Source organism: Scyliorhinus torazame, chromosome 7 (genome assembly GCF_047496885.1).
Source record: "Scyliorhinus torazame isolate Kashiwa2021f chromosome 7, sScyTor2.1, whole genome shotgun sequence".
NCBI lineage: Eukaryota > Metazoa > Chordata > Chondrichthyes > Carcharhiniformes > Scyliorhinidae > Scyliorhinus > Scyliorhinus torazame.
This window is the reverse complement of record NC_092713.1, coordinates 132,608,971-132,635,450: the sequence shown is the minus strand read 5'-3', so window position 1 is coordinate 132,635,450 and position 26,480 is coordinate 132,608,971. Positions and strand designations below refer to the sequence as shown.

At 44.5% G+C, this 26,480-nt stretch overlaps 1 protein-coding gene across 2 annotated transcripts in view; it reads right to left on the bottom strand.

Annotated features, from left to right (window-relative positions):
* Positions 1–26,480, bottom strand: part of uhmk1 (U2AF homology motif (UHM) kinase 1) — a 39,412-nt gene that overhangs the window by 9,200 nt on the left and 3,732 nt on the right. For both annotated transcript variants that reach the window (XM_072511501.1, XM_072511502.1), the window contains exons 2-7: positions 18,109–18,401; positions 16,853–17,044; positions 12,075–12,169; positions 9,171–9,247; positions 8,422–8,517; positions 8,179–8,267 (exon numbers count right to left, since the gene is read on the bottom strand). In XM_072511501.1, the coding sequence (XP_072367602.1) occupies positions 8,179–8,267; positions 8,422–8,517; positions 9,171–9,247; positions 12,075–12,169; positions 16,853–17,044; positions 18,109–18,401 (842 nt within the window). The remainder of the gene's footprint in view (positions 1–8,178; positions 8,268–8,421; positions 8,518–9,170; positions 9,248–12,074; positions 12,170–16,852; positions 17,045–18,108; positions 18,402–26,480) is intronic.

Sequence of the window (26,480 nt, the reverse complement as noted above, 5' to 3'; positions counted from 1 at the left end):
AGGTGGATTGGCCATGCTAAATTGCCCTTAGTGTTCAAAAAGGTTAGGTTGGGTTAAGGGAATAGGATGGAGGCGTGGGTTTAAGGAGGGTGTGCTTTCCAAGTGCCAGTGCAGACTCGATGGGCCCAATTCTATGATTCTAGGTGGAGATTGTTGACAGCTTCAAATTTCTAAGTGTGCACATCACCAATAATCTGTCCTGGTCCACCCATGCGACGCTACGACCAAGAAAGCACAACAGTGCCTACACTTCTTCAGGAAACTAAGGAAATGTGGCATGTCCACATTGGCTCTTACCAATTTTTACAGATGCACCATAGAAAGTACCCTATCTGGCTGCATCACATCCTGGTATGGCAACTGCTTGGCCCAAAACCGTAAGAAACTACAGAGTCATGAACACAGCCCTGTCAATCACACAAAACCGCTTCCCATCCATTGACTGTGTCTCCACCTCCCGCTGCCTTGGGAATGCGGGCAGCATAATCAAAGACCCTCCCACCCGGGTTATTCACTCTCCAATCGGGCAGGAGATAAAAAAGTCTGAGAACATCCACAAACATTTCAAAAACAGCTTCTTCCCCGCTGTTACCAGACTCCTGAATGACACTGATCTCTTCACACATCTTCTCTACTGATTAGTATTACACTCCGTAAGCATCATCCGATGTACTGTGTATTTATGTGTGTCCTGTGTTTTTTCATGTCTGGAGTGATCTGCCTGGACTTTACGCAGAACAATACTTTTCCCTGTACCTTGGTACACGTGAGAATAAATCAAATCGAATCCAAATGGGTGGGTTTACAATGCATGTTATTCATCATCTCGTTGACAAACATGATTGGGAGTTAAATTGTTCAAGTTATTTTATATTAAGTATGGTAACTGGAAAACATCACAAATCATTACAAGCCAATACAATTTTTTGCAGTCATGGAGTAAATGAGACAGCAAAACATAACCCATAAGTATTATCCATCTAAAGTAACACCAATCCTGATTCTCTAACGAATGAGTTCCACCTGGCTTAAGAAGTACCATGTGCCATATTTCATAAAACCTGAAATGCACATATTGATTTTTAAATGAGCATGCAGTTGAGATTACCTATAAATGAACCGCCGCCGCCTCCTATTTTCTTTACCAGAATTGGTAGAAAACATCAGGGTGCTCAGCATATTAAAGTTTAACAACTTACTTCATTGGAAAATGACTAACCAATTTTCTTTTAAAGCTGCAGTGAGAAATTATTCATAATATTAGTACTGTTCTCAACGCACATCATTTCTATGTTGTTTAAGTGCAAAAAGATCCTCCATTCCAGGAAATAATGCTTAAAGGATATGCAGGTGTGGTTGCCTTTCGGACTTATTCTATGGATAACTGGCTTCATGCTATCCATATCCCGGTCTCTGGTATCCTCAAGCTCTCCTTGATTAAAGGTGAATGATTAATGACTCTCAAGAATGCCCATGTGGATTTTGAAAAAGTGCTGCCCATGTACCATCATCTCTCCTACTAATAAGTTTCTGTACAAAGATTTGAAGTACTGAAGACCAGCTGCTCCACTGCCTGCAGAACCATTTGTTTACATTAGTGGGGAAGAATGTGCATACAAACTGTTTCAGGTCATTGACTATGGATGGACAGGGGCACTGTAGGTAGAAGCATATTGCATTAGCCTCAGTTTAAATTCCATTGTTGTCCTCAGCCAGTTCCTGCTTTAAAAAAAAAATCTAATTAAGAGACAATTTAAAGTGGTCAATCCATCTACCCTGCACATCTTTAGTTCCTGCTTAAATGTTTATTTGTAGTGTTCTGATTCCATGAGGTAAACAAAAACACAGATCTGACAGTTGGATTGCAAGCTGGGTTTGTTAGGTGAAGTAATACTTCACTACTTTGATTGCGTAGAGCGGAAATTCCTTCCCTTGCCCCAGGCTATTCCAATTTCACACCTATGCTCAGAATTCAAGATAACAAAAGAGGATTGTTGAACTGATTGGGTAATACCATGGCATATGGAGGCTCCTTCCATTGTAATAATGAATATACAATAAATTAACTGTTTTAACTACTTTTCAAACATATTCAATATATTGTAGAACTACTGTAAATGTAAGATCGAGTCCTTTGGTCTACATAAAATCCTTGTTCCAAGAACAATAAATTCTATTCAATAAATCAGAGGAACAGTCCTTTTTCAAACGACAGATTAAAAATGGATGCAGGAACAGAGATCTGGGGGATGGTGTACACAAATGTTTGAAGGAGGCAGTGCAAATGAAGAACTTTTTTTAAAAACAAAATGATACGTGATTGATCATTGGCTTGAGAATCAGAGGCATAAACTACAAAAGCAAAGAAGTTATGCTAAGCCGTCAAAGATCACTGGTTGTGCCCCAGATGGAATACGGTTTAATTTGCACCACTGTAATTTAGGGTGGATGGCAAGGCCTTAAAGAGGGTAAAAATCATTCTTTACTGTAATGGTATCAGGGTTGGGGTACTTCAGCTACACGGGATGACTAGAAGGGCTGGACTTAATTTAGATTTATTGTCACATGTACCGAGGTACAGTGAATTATTGTTCTGCTTGCAGTCCAGGCAGATCACCCCATACATGAAAAACATAGGACATATAATAAATACATTATGTAAATACAAAGACATCTGGTGAAGCAGACGGAATATAGTATTACAACTCAAGGGAAGATGCGACGAGAGATCAGTTCAGTCTATAAGAGGGCCATTCAGGAGTCTGGTAACAGTGGGGAAGAAGCGGTTTTTGAATCTGTTGGTGCGTGTTCTCAGATTTCCTCTATGGAGCACTGAAGGTTTAGGAGAGATTTCATCAAATTATTCTAAATCATGAAGGGTTCAAAAACTATTGGTAGTGTCTGAAGGCTCAGTAACCAATGGATAGATACTTAAGATAATTGGCAAAAGAAACAGGGGGAAGGTGAGAATTTTTTAATGCAGTAAGTTATGATATGGAATGCATTGTCTAAGCGCGGTGGAGGGAAATTCAATAATTTTCAAAAGGGAACTGGATAGCTCTGGGACAATGGGCCAAATGGTCATCTCCTGTGCTATCTAATTCTGCTCACTTATTGCAAAGAAGATGAGATCATGTTGTAAATATAGAACTAATAGAGAACCTCCTAAGTTTAAAGTTATGTACCAATCTAATACAAAATACATTAATCTAATCCTACTGCCAATCTGCATTTTCATATGGTCGTTTCTTGTCGGTCTGTATTTATTTCTGTGGTATGTGAAGGATTTCCAGAGTTTAAAAAAAAAACGTTTTCATGGAATGGGGGTGTCACTGGAAAAGCCAGCATTTGTTGCCCATCCCTAACTGCCCTTGAGAAGGTGGTAGTGAGCCACCTTGCACCACTGCAGTGCATCTGATGTAGTTACACCTATGAGTGTTGTTTAGAAGGGAGTTCCAGGTTCCTCTCACATAGCGACAGTGAGGAAATGGTGATATTTATTTAAATCAGAATGGTGTGTGGCTTGGAGAGGAACATGCAGGTGGTGGTGCCTGCTGCCCTTACCCCACTAGGTGGTAGAAGTCACGGGTTGGAAGGTACTGTCAAAGGAACCTTGGTGAGCTGCTGAAATACACCAGGGATGCTGAAGTTGTACAAGACATTAGTACGGCTACACTTGGAAAACTGTGTTCAGTTCTGGCCACCCTGTTATAGAAAGGATATTATTAAACAAGAAAGACTGCAGAAAAGATTTACTAGGGTGCTACCAGGACTTGATGGTTTGAGTTATAAAGAGAGGCTGGATAAACTGAGACTTTTTTCCCTGGAGCGTGGGAGGCTATAAAATAATAAGGGACACAGGTCAGATGGATAGTCAACATCTTTTCTCAAAAGGTAGGGGAGTCTAAAACTAGAGATCATAGGTTTAAGGTAAGAGGGGAGAGATACAAAAGGGTCCAGAGGGGCAATTGTTTCACATAGAGGGTGGTGAGTGTCTGGAATGAGCTGCCAGAGACAGTAGTAGAGGCGGGTACAATGTTGTCATTTAAAAAGCATTTAGACAGTTATATGGGAAAGATGGGTGTAGAGAGATATGGGCCAAATCTGGGCAATTAGGACTAGCTTAGTTGTAAAAACTGGGTGGCATGGACAAGTTGGACTGAAGGGCCTGTTTTCATGCTGTAATCCTCTATGACTCTATCTTGCATATAATAAACATTACTGCCACTATGTGTTGGTGATGGAGGGAGTGAATGTTTAAGGTGATGTATGGGGTGCAAATATAAGTGCTCTGCTTTGTCCTGGTTGGTGTTGAGTTTTGAGAGTGTGGTTGGAACCACATTCATTCAGGCAAGTGAAGAGCATTCCATCACACTCCTGACCTGTAGGAGGTGGGCAGGCTTTGGACGAGTTAGTCTCTACAGAATTCTCAGCCTCTGACCTGCACTTGTAGCCCTGGCATTTATATGGCTGGTCCAATTCAGTTTCTGGTGAATGGTAGCCCATGGGATATGAATGGTGGGGTATTCAGCAATAGTAATGCTGTGGAATGTCAATGAGAGATGGTTAAATTCTCTCATGTCGGAGATGGGTCATTGTCTAGCACTTGCGTGGAGTGAATGTTACTTGCCAGAACTTTGTCCGGGTCTTGCTGCATTTTTACATGGACCGCTTCAGTATCTGGGGAGTTGCAAATTTTACTGAACAACATCCCGACTTCTGACCTTGGAGTGAACTTATTGATGAAACAGTTGAAGATGGTTGGGCCTAGGACACTACCCTGAGTAACTCCTGCACTGATGTCCTGGAACAGAGATGATCGACCTCTAACAACCATAAGAATCTTCCTTTGTGGTAGCTATGACTCCTACCAGCAGTTTTCCTAGATGCCACACTCCCATCAAATTTTGCCTTGATGTCATAGGGCAGTCAGCCACTCCTCACAAATTCAGCTCTTTTGTTCATGTTTGCACTAAGACTCTAATGAGGTCAGGAGTCGAGTGGTTCTGATGACTCAAACTGAGTCTTGGTGAGCAGGTTACTGCAGATTAAGTGCCATTTGATAGCACCGTGGAAGCACCTTCCATCACTTCTTGCTGATGCTAGAAAGTAGACTAATGGGGTGCTCATCAGCTGAATTAAGTTTGTCCTGCATTTGTGGAGACACATATCTGGGCATATTTCCACATTGTTGGGTAGGTGCCAAATGCTGTAATTGAACTGGAACAGCTTGGTTTGGATTTGTTTTGTCATGTGTACGGAGGTACAGTGTAAAGTATTGTTCTGCATACAGTCCAGACAGATCATTCCATACATGAAAAAGAACATGGGACATACATAAATACCCAATGAAAATACATAGTCACAGGCAACGGGTGAGCTCACAGAGTGCAGTACTACTCAGTAGGGAATGTGTGTGAAGAGTTCAGATCAGTCCATAAGAAAGTCAGTCTTTCAGGAGTCTGGTAACAGCGGGGAAGAAGCTGTTTTTAAACCTGTTAGTGCGTGTTTTCAGACTTTTGTATCTCCTGCCCGATGGAAGAAGTTGGAAGAGTAAATAACCCAGGTGGGAGAAGTCTTTGATTATGCTGCTCGCTTTCTCAAAGTAGCGGGAGGTGTAGACAGAGTCAATGGATGGAATGCAGGTTCGCGTGATGGACTGGACTGTGTTCAAGATTGTAGTTGCCATACCAGGCTGTGATGCAGCCAGATAGGATGGTTTCTATGGTGCATCTGTAAAAATTGCTAAGAGTCATTGTGGACATGCCGAATTCCCTTAGTTTCCTGAGGAAGTATAGGTGCAGTTGTGCTTTCTTGGTCGTAGCGTCGACGTGGGTAGACCAGGAGAGATTATTGGTTATGTGCACACCTAGGAATTTGAAACTGTCAACCATCTCCACCTCGGCATCATTGATGCAGACAGGGGTGTGCATGATACTTTGCTTCCTGAAATCAATGACCAGCTCTTTAATTTTGCAGCCATTGTTGTTACAGCACTCCACTAGGTTCTATATTTCCCTCCTGTACTCTAACTCATCGTTGTTCAAGATCCAACCCACTACAGACGTGTCATTAGCAAACTTGTAGAGCCAGATTTTGCCACGCAGTCACCTGTGTATAAGGAGTATAGTAGGGGGCCAAGCAGACAGCCTTGCGGGTCCAGTATTGAGGACTATCGTGGAGGTGGTATTGTTGTGTATCCTCACTGATTATAGTCTATGGGTCAGATGTCAAGGATCCAGTTGCAGAGGGAGGAGCCAAGTCGGAGGTTTTGGATATGAGCTTGGCTGGGATTATGGGGTTGAAGGCGGAGCTGTAGTCAATGACTAGGAGTCTGACGTAGGAGTCCTTGATGTCGAGATGCTCTAGGGAGGAGTTTAGGGCCAGGGAGATGGCATCTGCTGTGGACCGGTTGCGGTGGTATGCGAATTGCACGTAGATCAAGGCATTCTGGAGATATGAAGTTAATGTGTCTCATGACCGACCTCTCAAAAGCACTTCATAATGATCGAGGTAAAGGCCACCAGACGATAGTCATTGATTTAAAAAAAAAAAATTTAGAGTGCCCAATTCATTTTTTCCAATTAAGGGGCAATTTAGCATGGCCAATCCACCTAGCCTGCACATCTTTGGGTTGTGGGGGATGAAACCCACGCAAACACGGGGAGAATGTGAAAACTGCACACGGACAGTGACCCAGAGCCGGGATCGAACGTGGGACCTCGGCGCCATGAGACAGCAGTGCTAACAACTGCGCCACCGTGCTGCCCGACGGTAGTCATTGATGCACATTGACTGGTTCTTCTTTGGCACCAGTATGATGGTGGTCCTCTTGAAGCAGGTGGGAATCTTGGAATGGAGTAGGGAGAGGTTGAAGTTGTCCGTGAAGACATCCGCCAGTTGGTCCGCGCAGGATCTAAGTGCACGACCAGGGATCCCGCGAGGACCTGGCTTTCCAAGGGTTCTCTTTCAAGAAGGCCGAACTGACTTGTGATTCAAGGGTGTGTCTGAGGCTGCTGGGGCAGTTGACAACGGTTTGATGGTTTCCTGCTCAAACCGAACATTGCTGCCGGAAATTCTACTCGGCTGTGCTTTGTAGCCCGTTCTGTTGTTATGTTGGTTAGGGACACGGCAAGTTCTGAAGACTTGTGCTCTAGTATGGTAGCACAGTGGGTAGCACTGTTGCTTCACAGATCCAGGGTACCAGATTTGATTCCCGACTTGGGTCACTGTCTGTGTGAAGTCTGCACGTTCTCTCAGTGTCTGAGTGGGTTTGCTCTGGGTGCTCCGGTTTCCTCCCACACGTCCCGAAAGACGTGCTGTTAGGTAATTTGGACATTCTGAATTCTCCCTCTGTGTACCCGAACAGGCGCCGGAATGTGGCGACTAGGGACTTTTCACAGTAATTTCACTGCAGTGTTAATGTAAGCCTGCTTGTGACAATAAAGATTATTATAACCCGTGCCTTCAGCCACTTCTTGAAACCATGTGGAGTGAACATGGGATTGTGTGGACTCCTGAAGAGGCCCGAAGCCAGAATGAAGAGTAGGAAAATGCACACTGCTGAACGTAGGGCATACTTTTTCTTTGAGATTCATTCTATACAAGTGCTGACTTTAATAAACACAAAAATACATGGGGAGGAGGAAATAAAAATCAAAGCTTTTTTTATAATAAATTTAGTGTACCCAATTCATTTTTTTGCCAATTAAGGGGCAATTTAGCGTGTTCAATCCACCTACCTTGCACATCTTTGGATTGTGGGGGTGAAACCCAAGCAAACATTTTGGATTTTGGATGAGATGTTAAACCGTGGCCCTCTCGGGTGGATGTAAAAGGTATCACGGCAGTGCTTTCGCCAATACTTATCCCTCAATCAACACCACAAAAAATAGATTATCTGGTCATTATCACATTGCTGCTTTCGGGAGCTTGTTGTCTACAAATTGGCTGCCATGTTTCCTACATTACAGAAGTACTTCATAGTGTATAAAGTGCCTGTGAAAGGTGCTATATTAATGCAGGTATTTTAAGTCCTCAACAAAACCTGTGGTGTTTTAATTAGTCTCTGGATCAAGCTGCTCAGATGTCTGTTCAGCTTACATTTTCCCCAAGGAAATAATACTACCATGCTTCGGAAATCAAGGAAAGACATATCATATATGAGGAAATGTTTACCTGGCCTTTACCAGGATTCTCCTTTGGGACAAGCAGAGACATAACTGGTCCAAACTTCTGGCATTCCTCTCTCACATCTTCCACAACATCTGTTTGAAAAGCAAACTGAATTTTAAGTTAAATTCGAATTCCATAATTTGTTTAAAAACAACACCTAGTCAAGCTATCCAAGCCAAACTTGCTTCCTTCCCAATAGTTAATTGCTTAGAAAATAGAAGCCCTGAAGTGAAAAAGGTAACTGACCTTCATATTCCTCACACTGAAGATGGCTGTCATCGATAACATTAAGCAGTCTCAGCACTGGGGTTGGTAGCATAACCAAATCTTCAATATGGGGTGCTGTTAGTGAAAATGAACGCAGTGAGCACTTCATTTCAATTGTCACAGTTTTAATTAAAAATGCAAGCATATGAAAACGTTATGTTTTTCTGACACGTCACATGTAAATAAGGAGTTATACTGCAGCTGAACAAAGTTGGGTTTTGACAGCTCTTCCCAAAAACAAAAAGGAAGGAATGCAAAATTGTCTCAAACACCAATGAAATTTTGCAAAGGAAGTGGGTGTTGATTTTTATTGAGGGATGGTAGAGTTTTACATTTTTGCAGTAATATACTGATGTATATTGCACATGTTAAATATGTTAAATCAGTTCAGTACACTTTAGCCAGAAAATCTACTTATTTTGTGTTTGGCACAGCATAGACAAACCAAATAAATTTTCTGACATCTGTTAACAGGAACAGATTTTCACATTCACTTTGCCACCATTGTTCAATATTCCCATCAGGGCTGACTGTGGATAGTTAAGCTCCATACCCAAAACAAAAGAACACGAAAGAGCAGATCCTCCAAGTCTCTTGGCTCCAATATAATTCACAATATAGTCATATTAAATGTAAACTAGAACACCATATCCCTCTCTAGAACATTGTAAAGTTTTGGACATTGTGCTCTTTATGACATGAAATAAGATATAGGATATTGAACTCACCAAAGGGAATGCTGAAGAAAGGGTTGTATAAAGCATGTTCTGCTGTAGTTCTTTGTGCTGGATCATCATGAAGCATGCTATAATTTAAATATCGGGAGAAAATATTGGCAAGTATTATAAAAGAGAGTAAATAATTTAATATGCAACTATCTACATTTTTTTCAACTGGCAAGATTAAGTTGCACCCATAATGATATACTCTTACAGATTTCTAATATCTCTTGTTTTAGTACAAATGTCAGGACTGAAATATCTTCTTTAATATAGCACCAATTACTAGAGGAATGTTGCCATATTAAAACAGACTACATTAAGATTAAAATGCATTGGAGTTTTGTAGTTCAGACACATTGTCGAGTGACCAGTGCTGTTGTTTCCAAGAAATATTTAAATGTGTGGTTTGCAGGGCAGCCCGGTGGCGCAGTGGTTAGCATTGCTGCCTCACGGCGCCAAGGACCCAGGTTCGATCCCAGCCCTGGGTCACTGTCCGTGTGGACTTTGCACATTCTCCCCGTGTCTGAGTGGGTCTCACCCCCACTACCCAAATATGCTTGCAGGGTAAGTGGATTGACCACATTAAATTGCCCCTTAATTGGAAAAAAATAATTGGGTACTCTAATTTTTTTTTTAAAGTGTGGTTCGCTTGCAACCGATAACACATCTTTTTTGTAAGGGATCTATTTTGATAATAAAAATATCGGTCGGAGGTCAGATTTTAATGGTATATTACACATCCAAAACAAGTTGTTAAATCAGTTGGTTTTGAAAATCCCAGCAATTTGAAGTCTTCCGTTGCTTCATTAAATAATCACAACTGTAAAATTCATATATAAACCACTTTGAAGTGCAGTCAAATAACCAAATTTTTCAATAACTTGAGTCAATTTAAGGTGTAATAAAGGTGTCAAGCTCAGCCATAGTACTCCTGACTTAGAGTTAGAAGTTTGTGGATTAAAGGCTCACTCCAGTGTAATGAGCACATAGTCTAAGCTGACAAGTGTAATACAGACAATGGTCCACGTTCCAAACAAGTTCATTTGAAGAGCAGGGAATTTCTCCTAGTAGAAAGCCAACACTTTGCATGGAGCTATTTTTTTTTCATTAATGTTGATCATCTAGTAGTTATCTTACTGTTGTTTGTAGGAGCCTGCTCCATACAAATTGATTGATACATTTACCTACATATCAGCAATGAGTGTGCCTCAAAATATTTTACTTGGGAAGCACTAGGATACTTAAATAGCACTTTTAAAACTCCTATTTTGAGGCAATTTTTTGCCCAACAATGAATGCCTGTAAATATTAACACTGGTTGGGACAGACATCAGTAGCCATTCCATTAGGCTTTAGCATCCCGTTTCCACAGCCATGTACAAGAATCCTAATGTAAGAATTGAAGGAGTAGGCTGTTTGGCTCCTCGAGCCTGATCTGCCATTGAATTATATTGTGGCTGATCGGATTCAGATCTACTTTCCTTCCTGTCCCTCCCAATAACCCTAGACTCACTTGTCAATCAAAAATCTGTCTAACTCAACCTATATTCAATGACCCAGTTGCTACTGCTCGTCGGGAAGAGAATTCAAAAGACAAATGACCCCAAGAAGAAATTACTCATCTGTCTTAAGTGGGAGATACCGTATTTTTAAACAGTGCCCCTTACTTCTAGGTTTCCCCAGGAGACAACATCTACTGTCAAGCCCCTTCAGAATCTTGGGCGCGATTCTCTGCTCCCGCGCGGTTGGGAGAATCGCCTGGGTCGCCAAATTTTCCCACGACGCCGGTCTGATGCCCTCCCGTGATTCTCCCAAGCGGCGAGAACAGCCCCGCGCGGCGCAGGCCGGAGAATCGCCCGAGACACCCAAAATGGCGATTCTCCGGCACCCCTGCTATTCTCGGGCCCGGATGGGCCGAGCAGCCAGCCCAAAACAGCGGGTTCCCCCCGGCGCCGTCCACACCTGGTCGCTGCCGGTGGGAACAGCGCGGGAACGCTGGGGGGGGGGGGGGGGGGGGGGGGGGAGAGAACCGCGATCGGTGCCCACTGATCGTCGGGCCGTCCTCTCTGAAGGAGGACCCACTTTCTTCCGCAGCCCCGCAAGATCCGTCTGACATCTTCTTGCGGGGCGGACTCGGAGAGGACGGCAACCACGCATGCGTGGGTTGGCGCCGGCCAACCCGCGCATGCGCGGGTGATGGCAGTTATGCGGCACCAGCCGCGTCATGTATGCACCGCCGCCTTTACGCAGCGCCAAGGCCTGGCACGCGTAAATGACGCGCCGCCGCTCCTAGCCCATTATCGGGCCCTGAATCGGTCGGGATAGGGGCTGTTTCGCGCCGTTGTGAACCTCGACGGCGCGAACCCTCTGCCTCCATTTCGGAGAATCCTGCCCCTTGTGTTTCAATAAGATCACATCTCATTCTTCTAAACCACATTAAATGCAGACCCATCCTGCTCAACCTTTCCAGTGATAAAAATAGTGAACTTTTACTGAACTGCTCCAATGCAATTATATCCCTCCTTAAGGCATATACAGGATACCAGTTGCTCATGTCCCCAGTTAGTCCAAAAAATAGGGGGTCAGTTCGCTCAGTTGGCTGGATGGCAGGTTCGTGATGTGGAGCGACGCCAACAGTGCTGGTTCAATTACTGTACTGGCTGTGTTTATTCATGAGTCTTCTCAACTTTGCCCCTCACCTGAGCTGTGGTACCCTCAGGTTAAATCATGATCAGTCAGCTCTCTCAAAGGAGAGAGTAGCCTATGGCCCTCTGGGACTGTAATGGCACTCAGTCTAAAAATAAATGCGCATATATTTATGTGTCTGTGAAGAGTAAGTCCATAACAAATATCAGATTTCAGACAGAACGCAAGTTGTAATGTTCAAGATGCTTAATGCGTATAATTAACCTTTTGATAACATCTCTGAGGTGGTACACTGGGATAGCCGAGTAAACCATATCTTTACTTGCAAAAATAGAATCGATGATCGCAGAACTGTTTGCCTAGGTAGAATAAAATGGAAACATTTAGATCAGAGCAAAAATATCACGTGCAATCAAAACGGTAAAGATTTAGATCGTTAATCTTTTAAAAATTGTGGAAGAATTTTTCTGGTCCCACATTTTGAGCTACAGAGATCACTTGACTTAAGTATAGAAAAAGCCAATATTGAGCGGTTTTGTAGAAAATGCAGAACACCGGCAGAAATAAATTTTGGATCATCCCCAAACAACATGAAATGTCAATCCAAACATTATAGCCCAAAACTGAAAGTGCTAAATTGTCACATCAATGCTTGGCCACATGTTCTTCAACTCTATCCCATAACATAATTAATGTTCTCTCCTCTATTCCAACCCTACCCTACATGAGTCCCCCAATCGAACATAGTATTATGATGCGAGCCAATACAATTCGCCTTCAGCAGGTGAAAAGACGTTGCACATAGCTCTGCTGAGCAAAATATACTTGTTACTAGAAAATAAATAACTTACAGTGCCATTTTCTAGCACGGAGGAGTGGGTTCGTTTACTTGCTCTGACACGGCATAAATGCAATTCTTTAGCACTGCTGCCTCACGGCACCGAGGACCCGGGTTTGATCCCGGACCCGGGTCGCTGTCCGTGTGGAGTTTGCACATTCTCCCCGTGTCTGCGTGGGTCTCACTCCCACAACCCAAAAGATGTGCAGGATAGGTGGAGTTGCCAGGCTAATTTGCCCCTTAATTGGAAAAATTAAAAAGGAAATTTTTTTAAATTCTAACAAGCTGCCAGCTTGGTGAATAGCAACAGTGATTTCTGTCTTTCTGGTAGAAGTATTTCAGTTCCCACGATGGTGGCACTGAGTTCAACAACTGGAGTAAATTTGGGGATACAAACTCATTGAAATCTCAAATAACCTATAAAATTCTAACAGGATTACACAGGATAATTGCAGGAGGGGTATTCCCAATATCAGGGAGCCCAGAACATGCAGTCACAATCTAAGGATACGGGGTAGACCACTTAGACTGAGACAAGGAGAAATGTCTTCACCCAGAGTGTGGTACGCCTGTGGAATTCGCTACCACAGAAAACAGTTGAGGCCAAAACATTGTATGTTTTCAAGAATTAGTTAGATATAGCTCATGGGGCTAAAGGGATCAAAGGATATTGGGGGAAAGCAGCAACAAGTTACTGAGTTGGATGATCAGCCATGATCATAATGAATGGGGGAGCAGGCTCGAAGGGCTGAAAGCCCTACTCCTGCTCATATTTTCTCTGTAAAATAAATGTGCTGGTGAGGAAAGAATGCTATGGCCTGGATTTCAGAGTCAGAGCCAACAAAGACCTAGCAATCATCATAACATGGATTTCTCCTTTCCCCATGCCAATTTGAATCAGATGCCAAGTCAAGGGAACCTTTATATATCCAGCAGGAAGTCAAACAGCCAATTACACTGACATATTTTCTCCTAGACGGCAAACTAGGAGGTAAAATGCACCTAAATGTTTTAAATGAAACATTTTAAACAGATAAAAATGATTGGGGGATTTATTTGGCATTAACATACAAATTGAAATAGCATAAACTTAAAATTGAGATCTTCATTTTTATCATAATGGAGAAATTTGAAATTCAAATACAAATTAGTTTTTTTATGGAGTCATGAGGCTATTCATTGATTTTATGTAATTAGAGACTTAAAAACACTGCTTAACGTCACTGAATGAGGTGTAACGTTTTCAAGGCTTGTTACATTGAGATCAATAGTACAAATAAGATGATTTTAGTAATTTCAGTGATTTTTCTTTGATTGCAATCTGATAGTCTTCAATAATGTACCCTATGCAGACGCATACAAGTGCAACAGCAACTGCTGGATTTTTGTGTTTAACTGAACATGTGGACTGTTTCAGAGAACTTGGAATGGCAAATGCTGAGTTTAACCCCAACCAACAACAAAATCCAGCCATTATTTTGAGGGAAGGAAAAGTGCTCTGTGCTGCAAAACTGGGAGAATGAGATCCATGCTCGAATCCCTGCCATAATTTTGTAGATCTCCAATTTTACAGCGGGACTATTTGTCTGTATGTTTTGTATTTTGTGGATTCTTGGATGTTCTATTCCATCTCAGCCTGGTGGATCGTAAATTTTAATTCTGCAACTCTGATCAAGACTGTGGATTTCTTGATAGAGGTTTCTGGACGTAATGTTGAATTAGGTCACTTTGTAAACAAAGGTGCAAGGAAACATGCTATTTTGCATCATTAAAATTAATAAGATCCACGTCCGTATAAAACATGCTTTTTATTTTGGTGGGGACCTGGATTGGATAAAGCACTTGCTTTTCTCTCCCGTCAGGCCATCAGTTTTTTGCAATCACCCACTGCCTATTTCTGACATTAGAACAACGAGGTCAATTTACTCAGGAAAACAACAGGATCACCTGTTAATGTTTAATGGGATCACCGGGAAAAAAAGCATCTAGATGGAAGCTACGGCGGAGATTTTCTTTAAACGTACCCGAGTAACTCCATATTCAAACAGCTGCTGCCCACAACTATTCACATAAATACACCTCATCTGTTAACTTGTGGACATGTGCACAAAGATGGCATGAAGTGTCGGACTTCCGGTGACGGCGGGCGGGAGGCGGCCGCACAATGGAGGGCTCCCGTTCGGCAACGGCATTTTCGGGGCTATAAGCCCGGTCCCACAGAGGCGCAGAAGCAGGGAGAAGGCACAGTGAAGAGGCACAGTGAAGACACAGGAGGAAAAAAAGAACAAAGAAAAATGTCGAGGGTGAGCAAGAAAACGGCCGGAAAAAACAACAGCTGAGGGTCCGTCAGGGAGTGGAAAGGTCACCGTGGGGTCACCAAGGAAAATGGAGGCTGGAGCACCAGGGAAGGCCGCATTGCTTACGGCTGAAGAAATAACTATGGTGATGGCTGCGGAATTTGAAAAGCAGTTGGCGCAGATTGCGAAATGCATGGAGACGGTGAGGGATGAGATGAGGGAGGTTTTGAGTGTGCTGGTGGAGGAGGCGGTTTCCCCGGTGAGGACGGAGGTGGCGAGCGCAGTGGCGGAGGTGCGAGAGCAAGGGGAGGCGCTGAAGGAAGTGGAGGAGACGTTATTGCAGCACGGTGATCAACTTGCCTCGATGGAGAAAGAGATGCGGAAGGTGATGGATGCTAACAATGATCTGCGAGGAAAAATGGAAGACCTGGAAAACAGATCCAGGCGACAGAATTTAAGGATTGTGGGGCTGCCCGAAGGAGTTGAAGGACCAAAGCCGAGTAAGTATTTTGCCGCGATGTTGGCAAAACTATTGGGGGAGGGGGAGGATCCCTCCCGATATGAACTGGATCGGGCTCATCAGTCGTTGAGGCCTGTACCAAAGGCGAGTGAGCCGCCAAGAGCAGTGATTCTGTGCTTCCGTAGGTACAGTGTGAAGGAGAAGGTCCTGAGCTGGGCCAAGCAGAAGCAGGTGGTGCAGTGGGCTAGAGCTGGTATACGTGTATAACAGGACTTTACGGTGGAGCTGGCAAGGAGGTGGGCTGCCTTCAACCGGGTGAAGAGGGCACTGTACATTAGCAATGTGCGGTGCGGCATTGTATATCCAGCGAAGCTGAGGGTGACTTACAAGCTCAGGGACTTTTATTTTGGAACGGCAGGAGCAGCGGAGGAGTTTGCGAAAGCAGAAGGACTGTGGCAGAACTGACAAATTAAGGAATGGCCATGTACCGATGTAACCTCATGACTGTATTTTCTTCTTTTTTGTATCACTGCACGCGGGCGTAGAGACTAAAGGAGCTAATGTGGTATATATTTGGACAAGGGAAGGGACAGGACTTTCACTCGAAATGAGGGTTCTTTGGGGTGTAGGTGGATATGCGGGGTTTGTGTGCTAAAAGGGGATCTTTGGGCTTTCCTAGGGCCGGGCAATTGGGAAAGGGACCCGGGCGGAGGCCTCCACGCTGGCCGGTTTAAGCCGGCCAGTGAACGGGAGTGAGGTGGGGTGGAGGGGCTGCGGCCATCGGAGCCTGGCAGAACAGGGTCCGAGTGGTCTAGCCGGGGTGGAAAGTTGGGGGGGAAGGAACCGAGGTTGGGAGGAGGAGTTTTACAAGAGGCAGTGGACGGGAGGAGCTGGAGACTGGGGGGGGGGGGGGGAAGAGGGGGGGGGGGGGGGAGAGCTGTGTAAGATTAAGGGTGACTACGGGTAATCCCTGATTCCTTTTTGTCCTTTGTTTATGTAAACATGCGGGTTGAGGTTTGGGGGTTTGTGGGTAGATGGGATCGTTGTTATTATGGGGACTGACATATCTTGCTGATTATTGTTTATTGTTGATGGATGCAAACGTGGGAGAAAATGTGAAAAAGGAGGAGAATTTTTTTTAAAAAATTTTTTTAAAAGATGGCATGAAGTTACTTAAGGAAAATGAAGTACTTTCTCCCACCCAATTCCTAAATTTTCAATTAATCTATCCCTTGCTTTTTAAACTTAGCAATGATGGTAGGATGAAGTTCCCCTTTGTCATAAAATTTACCACATAAAAACTGGCTGTTTGATCCAACTGGCCTTTGCTGGTTTCTTTTCAATTTCTGAATGTATGTAAAGGACTATGATTTCAAAAATTGATATTTTCCCGCTTATTTTAAATGTCATTGCCTAATTACTTTCCAGTAAATGTTTTGGTTCTTACCTTCCATTGTGGAGATTTGATTGTCTCCTTCAGTTTTATTCCTGAGAACATTTCCAGCAAAATTATTCCAAGGCTCCAAACATCAACTGCTGTTGTGCATTCCGTATTACTTTCCAAGCCCATCTGTGCTAAGACATTATGTAACTCTGCTTCAGGAGCTCTGTAGCCATCTGTCTGAATATATTTAACATCCTGTATAGAGTAGACAAAATAGTGAATATCTAAGAATTTTGATTAAGTCAGTTTAATTTCTTACCCTCAAGAAAACAATGTCCAACCCTTTACTCGTGTTATTACATTTATGCATTTTGATAATGATCCTTTGAAGCATCTTAGGACTTTTTCCTATGTTAAGGTGGCATTGGAGGGTTTTGCTAGGAGAAAAACGCATTGCGTCAGCAATTTATATGGCACATGGACAATTACATTTTTGCAGGAAAAAATCATTTACTGGCTTCGGACCGATGTCCGCAACTTAAAGTTTAAGCTGTGTTTGTATATTACAATTTATTCGGAGGATGCATTAGATCACATTTGCTGCATAGTTGATTTGTAATTACTTAAAATATCTAGCTAGCAGAAGCCAAGTTGTTCACATTTTATCATTTAATTCATCATGATGTCAAGTGATCCAGTTTTAAGGGGAAATAATTTCTCAAATGATTGGTGCAGCAAACACCTGAAATCTCATGCAATAACGTGAACACAATCTTGTTGTTGCAACTTATTCAATGCGCACACTGTCCCTGTGAGTTGCTAAGTTCTAGACATGTCAGCTCCTAACACCCTCCTCCTCGAGATAAATGCACATAGAAAAAACAACTTTTGTACCTGTCATTAAACCCACTACAAAATACTAAAATCATTGCTCAAAACATTTTTAGAGCTGCAACCTGATTTCTGAATTATACATGGCTTAAGATGTTACAGAAATGTAAAGTGCAATTCCGGAAATTCTGCATTTTTCCTCATTGCTTATCATTTTGAAACTGCTGATATTTCTGCAGATCAGAGTAACAGGTTCCCTGACACCCTGTAAATCAGTTCCTATACCTCGCCCTACGTCGGCAGAAATGGAAACGACAAATCAGGCTAACTTCTCTGCAGAAATCAAGGCATTTTGTTTTTAATCAGTCTGGTAAGGTATTTGGTGTCAAGAGAACTGGAAAGTGATTTTTTTTCCAATTATGTTTTTAGCACAAGTTCATACATTTATGCTCCATATCTACAGTAATGAATCTGGCCATACAATTTACCTGATTTCCTTCTTGAAAACTGAGCCCAAAATCAATGAGTTTAAAGCATTCATCTTCCGCACTCCAGAGGATATTACATGGTTTGAGGTCTGCATGTACGTAACCCTCTCGATGAATAAAAGCTAGTGCATTCAGAACATCCCGAGCACAGTGCTGGATCATCCACATTGAGTGGCCTCGATTAATGGAGTGTAGCAGCAGCTCAGAGACACTGACGTCCAATAATTCCAGCAAAATGCAGTTAGAACGTTGATTCGTGTAGGACAAGTTAGAAAATCTCCCATATAAAGTCACTGAAAGTATAAAGAGGAAAATATAAATTAAATTTCATGGAACATCAGAAAATACAATTATGGCTTGTTGTTGTTTGCAACTTGTGTTACAAGCTTCCTACTCATTAGAACCAACATTGAGCATGTGAAATGTGAAACAACTCCAAAGCACCATTTACTCTGTACATTGTCTGGTGATTAAAACACAAGGCTTTTAGGTCTATGGTTACTTTGCCATGGTTTGGTAGCATGCTTGCTAACATCTACATAAACTGGCAACATGATGAATATTTTATTTTTGTAAGCCATGATTAATCTTGAACGACTAATATTTCACAGCACTCTTCCAAATTGAGTTTCTAAATAGGTGCACAACTATTAAGCTGCAAATCTTTCCAGAGTACTAGAAGGCCAGCCACTTGCTGGCATATGAGCTCTGTCGGCAGGTGGCTGCGAGAGCGATTGTTCGGGTTCGGGATGGGGCAGGGGAGTTGGTGGTGGCACCGGAACAGGTGAACGAGGCATTTGAGGAGTTTTATAAAAAGTTGTATAAGTCAGTCTCTGGAGGATAAATCAGCTATGAGGCAAGTTTGGGGCAGTTGGAGTGTCCTAAAGTAGGAGAGGGCACAAATGGAAGAGCCAGTGGGGATGAAAGCAATGCAGGCGGTGATAGGGAGGATGTGGATGGGTACAGCACAGCAGGCAGATGGTTTCCCGGTGGAGTTTTAGAAGAAGTTTTTGGATAAGCTGGCGGCCACTGTTGATGGAGATGTTTGAGGATATGGTGGCTAAGGGGGTGCTGCCAGAGACAATGGGACAGAGTGAGTTTGTTTTTTTAAAATAAATTTAGAGCACCCAATTCATTGTTTCCAATTAAGGGGCAATTTAGCATGTCCAATCCACCTACCTGCACATCTTTGGGTTGTGGGAGCGAGACCCACGCAAACACGGAGAGAATGTGCAAACTCCAGGGGCCGAGTGAATTTTGCTGCCCATAGTACTTGCTTCAAAAATTTAACAGGTGAGTGCAGTTATTCACCAATGAAGAATTGCTTGAAGAAAATGCAGAGCTAATTATGCTGGGGAGATGTACTAATCAGAAAAGACTATAGTTGATTCAGGTTACTTCAATACTCTTAGTTATTTGCATTGTCTCTCTCAAAAGCTTTGACCCTATTTGAAGTGAGGCAAACAGTGGAGAAAGACAACTAGCCATGTGTTCGCATGGTCCCAAGTCGAAGTAGAAAGAATTTCTTTAACAAAGCTCAACAAATCCACAATAGTCAGGGTTGTAGCTGGTTAAAATCAATAGTGAAGTTGGCACTTGGAGATTGCAATAAAATAAAATAAACAGCTCCCATATTTATCTATACAAGTACTTCTCCAATTTAGAGATAAAAATAAATAACCTTTAGTGTACTTTCATGTCCCTTGACCATCCCACATCATTTCAATTTGTTGGCAAATCCCGCAGCCAATTTGCACCAGGCAATGAGTTGAATACCAATTAATCTGTCAATGGATTCTGCAATGAGGATAGATTGTTAACCAACACAACTGTCCTGTGCCCTCTTCAATAGCACCGTGGGATCTTTTATACCCACCTAAATAGGTGTTAAATATCTTTGATGATGTAGCACTGCATCTGTACTGCTCAGGTTTCAATTCTGCAATAAGGTATTAACTAGGACCCTTTTGACTTCAAAGTAAGGATATCACTGAGCTGATGTCAATTTCTTTTAATAAGTTCATTTATGAAAAATCTAAATATAAATTATTACTAAGAATACTCATTTTGCAACCAAAATATGGGCACCTTATCATCGGACCCTCTCTCATTTTAGAACTTCCATATCCCATATTTAAATATCAGATGGGTTTGAACAGGTGCCAGAGAGGGCCGACTAGGGGATTTTCACAGTAACTTCATTGCAGTGTTAATGTAAGCCTACTTGTGACACTAAGATTATTATTAAATGCTGTATGGTCATCTTTCAAATGATGAAATCGACCTATTCAAATCAGTACAATCTGTAGGCAATAAAATCGTCCTCCTGATATTCGTCTCTCAACCAACATTTTGTTTTCTATATTCTTTCATGGTATATGGATGTTGCTGGCTAGACCAGCATTTAATGCCCAACCTTGGAAAGGTACCACCACCTTCCTGAACTGCTGCTGGAACACGCAAGTGCTGTTAGAAAGGTAGTCCCAGGATCTGACCCAGCAACAGGGATGGTACGACAGTGATAAATAGTTCCCGGTTCAGGATGGTGCATGACTTGGAGAGGAACCCGTGTTGCCATGCATCTGCTGCCCTTGACCTTCTAAAGGTGGTGGAGGTCGCAGGTCTGGAAGATGCTGTCAAAGGTGCCTTGGTGAGGTGCTGCAGCACATCTTGTAGATGGTACACACTGCCTTCACTGCGCGTCAATGGTGGAGTGAGTGAATGTTTAAGATTGTTGACATACCAATAAACAGGCTGCTTTGTCCTGACTGTTGTCAAGTTTCTTGTCAAGTACAGAGTATGCAATCATTAATCAACTTTGGTCCCTACTACGCTTGGATACATAATTGCTTAGTATCCCTTGTGTTTTATGAACAATACCCAGTTGGCCCCATGTCTCAATTATGTTCCATTGCCTATTACTAAGATCAACAGGGGTATAGATCAAGCAGTTTCTCATGCAGGGAGGGGGCATAGATACAACGGGCCAAATGGCTGCCTCCTGTGCTGTAACCATTCTATGATTCTATCCTATTGTGGTTTGAATACAGACCTACGGCAAGTCAGTGAAAGCTATTGCGCGATGATTATGACCAAGCAGTTCATTGTGTACGCGCAACAGTATTTCCTAGATCATAGAATTTACAGTGCAGGAGGCCATTCAGCCCATCGAGTCTGCACCGGCCCTTGGAAAGAGCACCCTACTTAAGCCCACGTCTCCACCCTATCCCCGTAACCCCACCTAAACTTTTGGACAGTAAGGGGCAATTTAACATGGCCAACCCACTTAACCTGCACATCTTTGGACTATGGGGCAGCACGGTGGCGCAATGGGCAGCACTGGGACTGCGGTGCTGGGGACCTGGGTTCGACTCCCGGCCCTGGGTCACTGTCCGTGTGGAGTTTGCACATTCTCCCCATGTCTGCATGGGTTTCACTCCCACAACACAAAAAGATGTGGTTAGGTGGATTAATTGGCCATGCTAAATTGCCCCTTAATTGGAAAAACAAAATAATTGGGTACTCAAAATTTTTTTAAAAAATCTTTGGACTGTGGAAGGAAACCGGAGCACCCGGAGGAAACCCACGCTGACACAGGGAGAAAGTGCAAACTCCACACAGAGTCACCCGAGGCCGGAATTGAACCCGGGTCCCTGGAGCTATGAGGCAGCAGTGCTAACCGCTGTGTCACCGTGCCACTCTCTTACTACACCTGAAGTCTGCTGCAATTAGCTCAGTTTCTAAAAAAAAGGGATATGTAATCTACATTCAGCTCAGTCTTGTAATAAAAGCCAACGGACAAGTAGATGACCCTTTACTAAGAATACATTTAACATTTAATTGCAGTGTTTTCAGTTGTAAAGATTGGGTACATTTATGACAAAGTTGCTGTGAACAAGTGCTTGCTATCACCACAAACAGAGGTTGCTTTTCATTGCAAGTTTAAGACTGGAGCTGCTTTCAAAGATTGCCCTACAATACTCTGTGGAAACACGACTAATGCTCAAACTGTCCCTGCTGCTGCCCCCATGTGCTAAACTACACTACAAGGTCAGCACTCCAAGAACACTCCGCAACAGTCTGGAGACTAACACTGGCACCAACACTTTTTAAAAAAATATATTTTTCTCCTCCTTTTTCATTTTCTTCCGCATTTATACCTATTAACAATAATCAGCAAGATATGTCAATCCCCATAATAACAACGATCCCATCCTCCCACCAACCCCCAACCATCAGTCCGCATGTTTACACAAACAAATGACAAAAAGGAATCCGGGATTACCCATAGTCACCCTTAATATACACAGCCCCCATCCACCCACCCCCCCCCCCCCCCCCCCACCCCCCAAACTAATGTTCGGTGTTATCCAGTTCTTGAAAGTGCATAATAAATAGTACCCAAGAATTGTAGAACCCCTCCGAGCTTCCCCTCAGTTCGAACTTAACCTTCTCAAGGATCAAGTATTCCAACAGGTCCCCACGCCACGCCAGGGCACTGGGTGGAGAGGCTGCTCTCCATCCCAGCAGGATCCGCCTTCGGGCGATCAACGAGGCGAAGGCTATGATATCTGCCTCTGCGTCCATTTCCAACTCTGGCTGGTCCGACACCCCGAATATAGCCTCCCGGGGACCCGGATCCAGTTTCACACGCACCACCTTGGAAACTACCCTAAACACCTACTTCCAGTACTCCCCTAGCTTTGGACAGGACCAAAACATATGAACGTGATTCGCCGCGCCCCCCCCCCCCCCCCCCCCCCCAACGCTCACACACATCCTCTACTCCTTCAAAAAAATCGGCTCATCCTCGCCCTTGTGAGGTGCGCTCTATATACCACCTTCAGCTGTATCAGCCCCAACCTCGCACATGAGGTGGAGGCATTCACTCTCTGGAGCACCTCGCACCAGACCCCCTCCTCTATAACCTCTCCCAGCTCTTCCTCCCACTTTGCTTTGATCCCTTCCAGTGGTGCCTTATCCTCTTCCAAAATAGCTCCGTACACCACTGACACTGCCCCCTTCTCCAGTCCCCTTGTCGTCAGCATCTCCTCCAGCAATGTGGAGGCCGGTTCCTCTGGGAAGCTCTGTATCTCCTTCCTGGCAAAATCCCGAACCTGCATGTAAACACTTCTCCCTGCTCCAGCCCATACTTCGCTTCCAGCTCCCTCAATCCGGCAAACCGACCCCGAAGAAACAAATCTTTTAGTGTCTTAATCCCCCTCTCTTCCCATTTCCGAAAACTTCCATCCCACCTCCCTGGCTCAAATCTGTGGTTCCCCTGAATCGGCATTTCCCTTGACCCTACCCCCAACCCGAGGTGTTGGCGAAATTGCCTCCAGATTTTCAACGAAGCTATTTTTACCGGGCTCCCCGAGTATTTCCCCAGAGCTATCGGGAGCGGCGCTGTTGCTCGTGCCTTCAGCCCCGACCCACTGCACAAACTCTCCTCCATTCTGAGCCACTGAGAATCAACCCCTCTGACCCAGCTCTGCACCTTCTCCACATTCGCCGCCTAGTTGTAGCACAACAGGTTCGGGAGACCCAAACCCCCTGCCTGCCTTCCCCTCTGTAGCAGCACCTTTCTCACTCTGGCCACCTTCCCTCCCCATATGAATGAGGTAATCCTTCCCTCAATCTCTCTGAAAAAAGACTTTGGCAGGAAAATCGGTAGGCATTGAAAAATTAACAGAAATCGCGGCAACACATTCATTTTAACCGCCTGTACCCAACCCGCCAGTGACAGAGGAAGGCCATCCCACCTTGCCAGATCGGTTTTCACTCTCCCCACCAAACTAGTGATGTTGTACCTGCGAAGCCTCCCCCACTCCCGGGCAACCTGCACCCCCAGATACCTAAAATGAGTCCCTGCCCTACGGAGTGGCAGCCCCCCCACCCCCAGCCGAGACACCACAAAATACTCACTCTTGTCCAGGTTCAGCTTGTACCCAGAGAAAGGCCCAAATACCCGCAGTAGCTCCAATATTCCTCCTATCGATGCACTCGGTTCCGACACATACAGCAGCAAGTCGTCGGCATATAAGGACACCCTATGCTCTATCCCCCCCCCCCCCGCACTATTCCTTTCCATACTCCCAAACTTCTCAATGCGATGGCCAACGGCTCAATCGCAAGTGTAAACAGCAGGGGGGACATAGGACATCCCTGTATCGTCCCACAGTGGAGAGAAAAGTATCTCGAACTGATATTGTTTGTGCGGACACTCGCCTTCGGCTCCTTATATAATGGCTTTACCCAGTTCACAAATCTTGGTCCAATCCCAAACCGCTCCAGCACTGCCATCAGGTACCCCCATTCTACCCGATCAAACGCTTTCTCGGCATCCAATGCCACAACTACCTGTTTCCTTCCCTTCCGCCGGTGCCATAACGACGTTCAAAACCCTCCTAATGTTTGAAAACAGCTGCCTCCCTTTCACGAACCCCGTCTGATCCTCCCCTATCACCTTCGGGAGGCACTCCTCCAGCCTACCCGCCAGTACCTTCGCCAACAATTTTGCGTCCACATTCAGAAGTGATATGGGCCGATACGACCCACACTCCGTCGGATCCTTATCTTTTTTTTTAGCAACAGTGAAATCGATGCCTGCCTCAAGGTTTGGGCAACACCCCCTTCCCTATCGCCTCCTCAAACATCCCCACCATCAGGGAGGCCAACCTATCCTTGAATTTTTTATAATATTCCACCGGAAACCCATCCGGCCCTGCCACCTTCCCAGACTGCATCCTCCCAATCGCATCCTTTATCTCCTGCTCCACTATTGCTCCTTCTAATGTAGCCCTGTCCCCCTCCCCGAGCCTCGGGTACTCCAACCCATCTAGAAATTCCTGCATCTCACGGTCTCCCCCGGGTGGCTCTGACTTGTACAACCTCTCATAAAACGCCTCAAAAATCTTGTTAATCAGCACTGGAGCCACCACCAACTTCCCTGCCCTATCCCTCACCTGAAGAATTTCCCTTGCCGCTGCCTCCCTCCGGAGCTGACCTGCTAACATACTTATCTCCATGTTCATAAACTGAACACCTCACCCGTACAATTGAAACCTACATACTCCTTAATTACCGTTTCAATTTTCTCACAGAACACTTGGTTCCCCAAAAGCCCCATATCCAGTTTCCATCCCGGTCTCTGCACTACCCCCTTCTCCAGCACCATATCCACCCAATGTGGAGCATGATCTGACACTGCAATTGCAGAGTATTCCGACCCCTTGACTCCAGTCAGCAAAGCCTTCCCCACCACAAAAAAGTCGATCCGCGAATATACCTTATGGACCGCTGAGAAAAACGAGTACTCCCATTCCCTTGGGTGCAGGAACCTCCAAGGGTCCACCCCTCCCATTTCCACCATTAGCCCAGCCAGCGCCTTCGCCCCCCCCTCTGATGGGACCAGCGAATGCGGCTGTGATCTGTCCAACCGTGGCTCCTGCACCAAGTTCCAGTCCCCCCCCCCACAATCAGCTCATGCATGTCTAAGTCGGGAATGGCGCCAAACACCTTTCTCGCAAATCCCACATCGTCCCAATTGGGACCATATACACTTAACAACGCCACTAATCTCCCCTCCAGCGCCCCTGCCACAATCACATATCTACCCCCCTGATCTGCCACCACCTTCTCCACCTGGAAGCATACCCTTTTGCCGACCAGCACCGCTACCCCTCGAGCCCTTCCATCAAATCCGGAGTGAAACACTTGGCTGACCCAGCCGTTTTTAAGTCTCACCTGGTCCTTCACCCTCAAGTGAATCTCCTGCAGCATTGCTACATCGGCTTTCAAACTTTTAAGATGCGCAAGCACCCTTGACCTTTTGACTGGATCTCCTAGCCCTCCCACGTTCCACGTGACTATCCTTACTGGGGGTCTCTCACCTTTCTTATCCACCAGCACCATACCACCGGGCCCTGCCCCATAAGCCTGACCTGCCCCTGTCCATTGTTAATATCAAACCTCTTCCCCCCTCCCAAGAACCCCCCCTACAAAAACATCCCCCAACATCCATCCCTTCCCCACGTCTCGCTCGCCTCGTAGGCCCATTGAAGCCTGCTATCCAGGCTCCAAGGTCCGCAGCCCTCCTCTCACCTCACCCCCGTTCACTAACTGACTTTAGTTAGCTAGCGCGGGTGGCTCCCCCCGCCAAGACCTCTCGCCCCTTTCCACCCAGTCCCAGAGAAAGAAACACCAAAACAAACCCAACAATCCAACCCCTACAATTCACTAACATAACATTTAACCGTCGCAACACAGAATGCCATTAACTTGAACTCTGTAACAATGCAAAGAGAAGTAAATTGCAATACAAATCAGTAAAAATAAAGTTGTAGCATTTATGTACACAGTCTCTCTTCCAG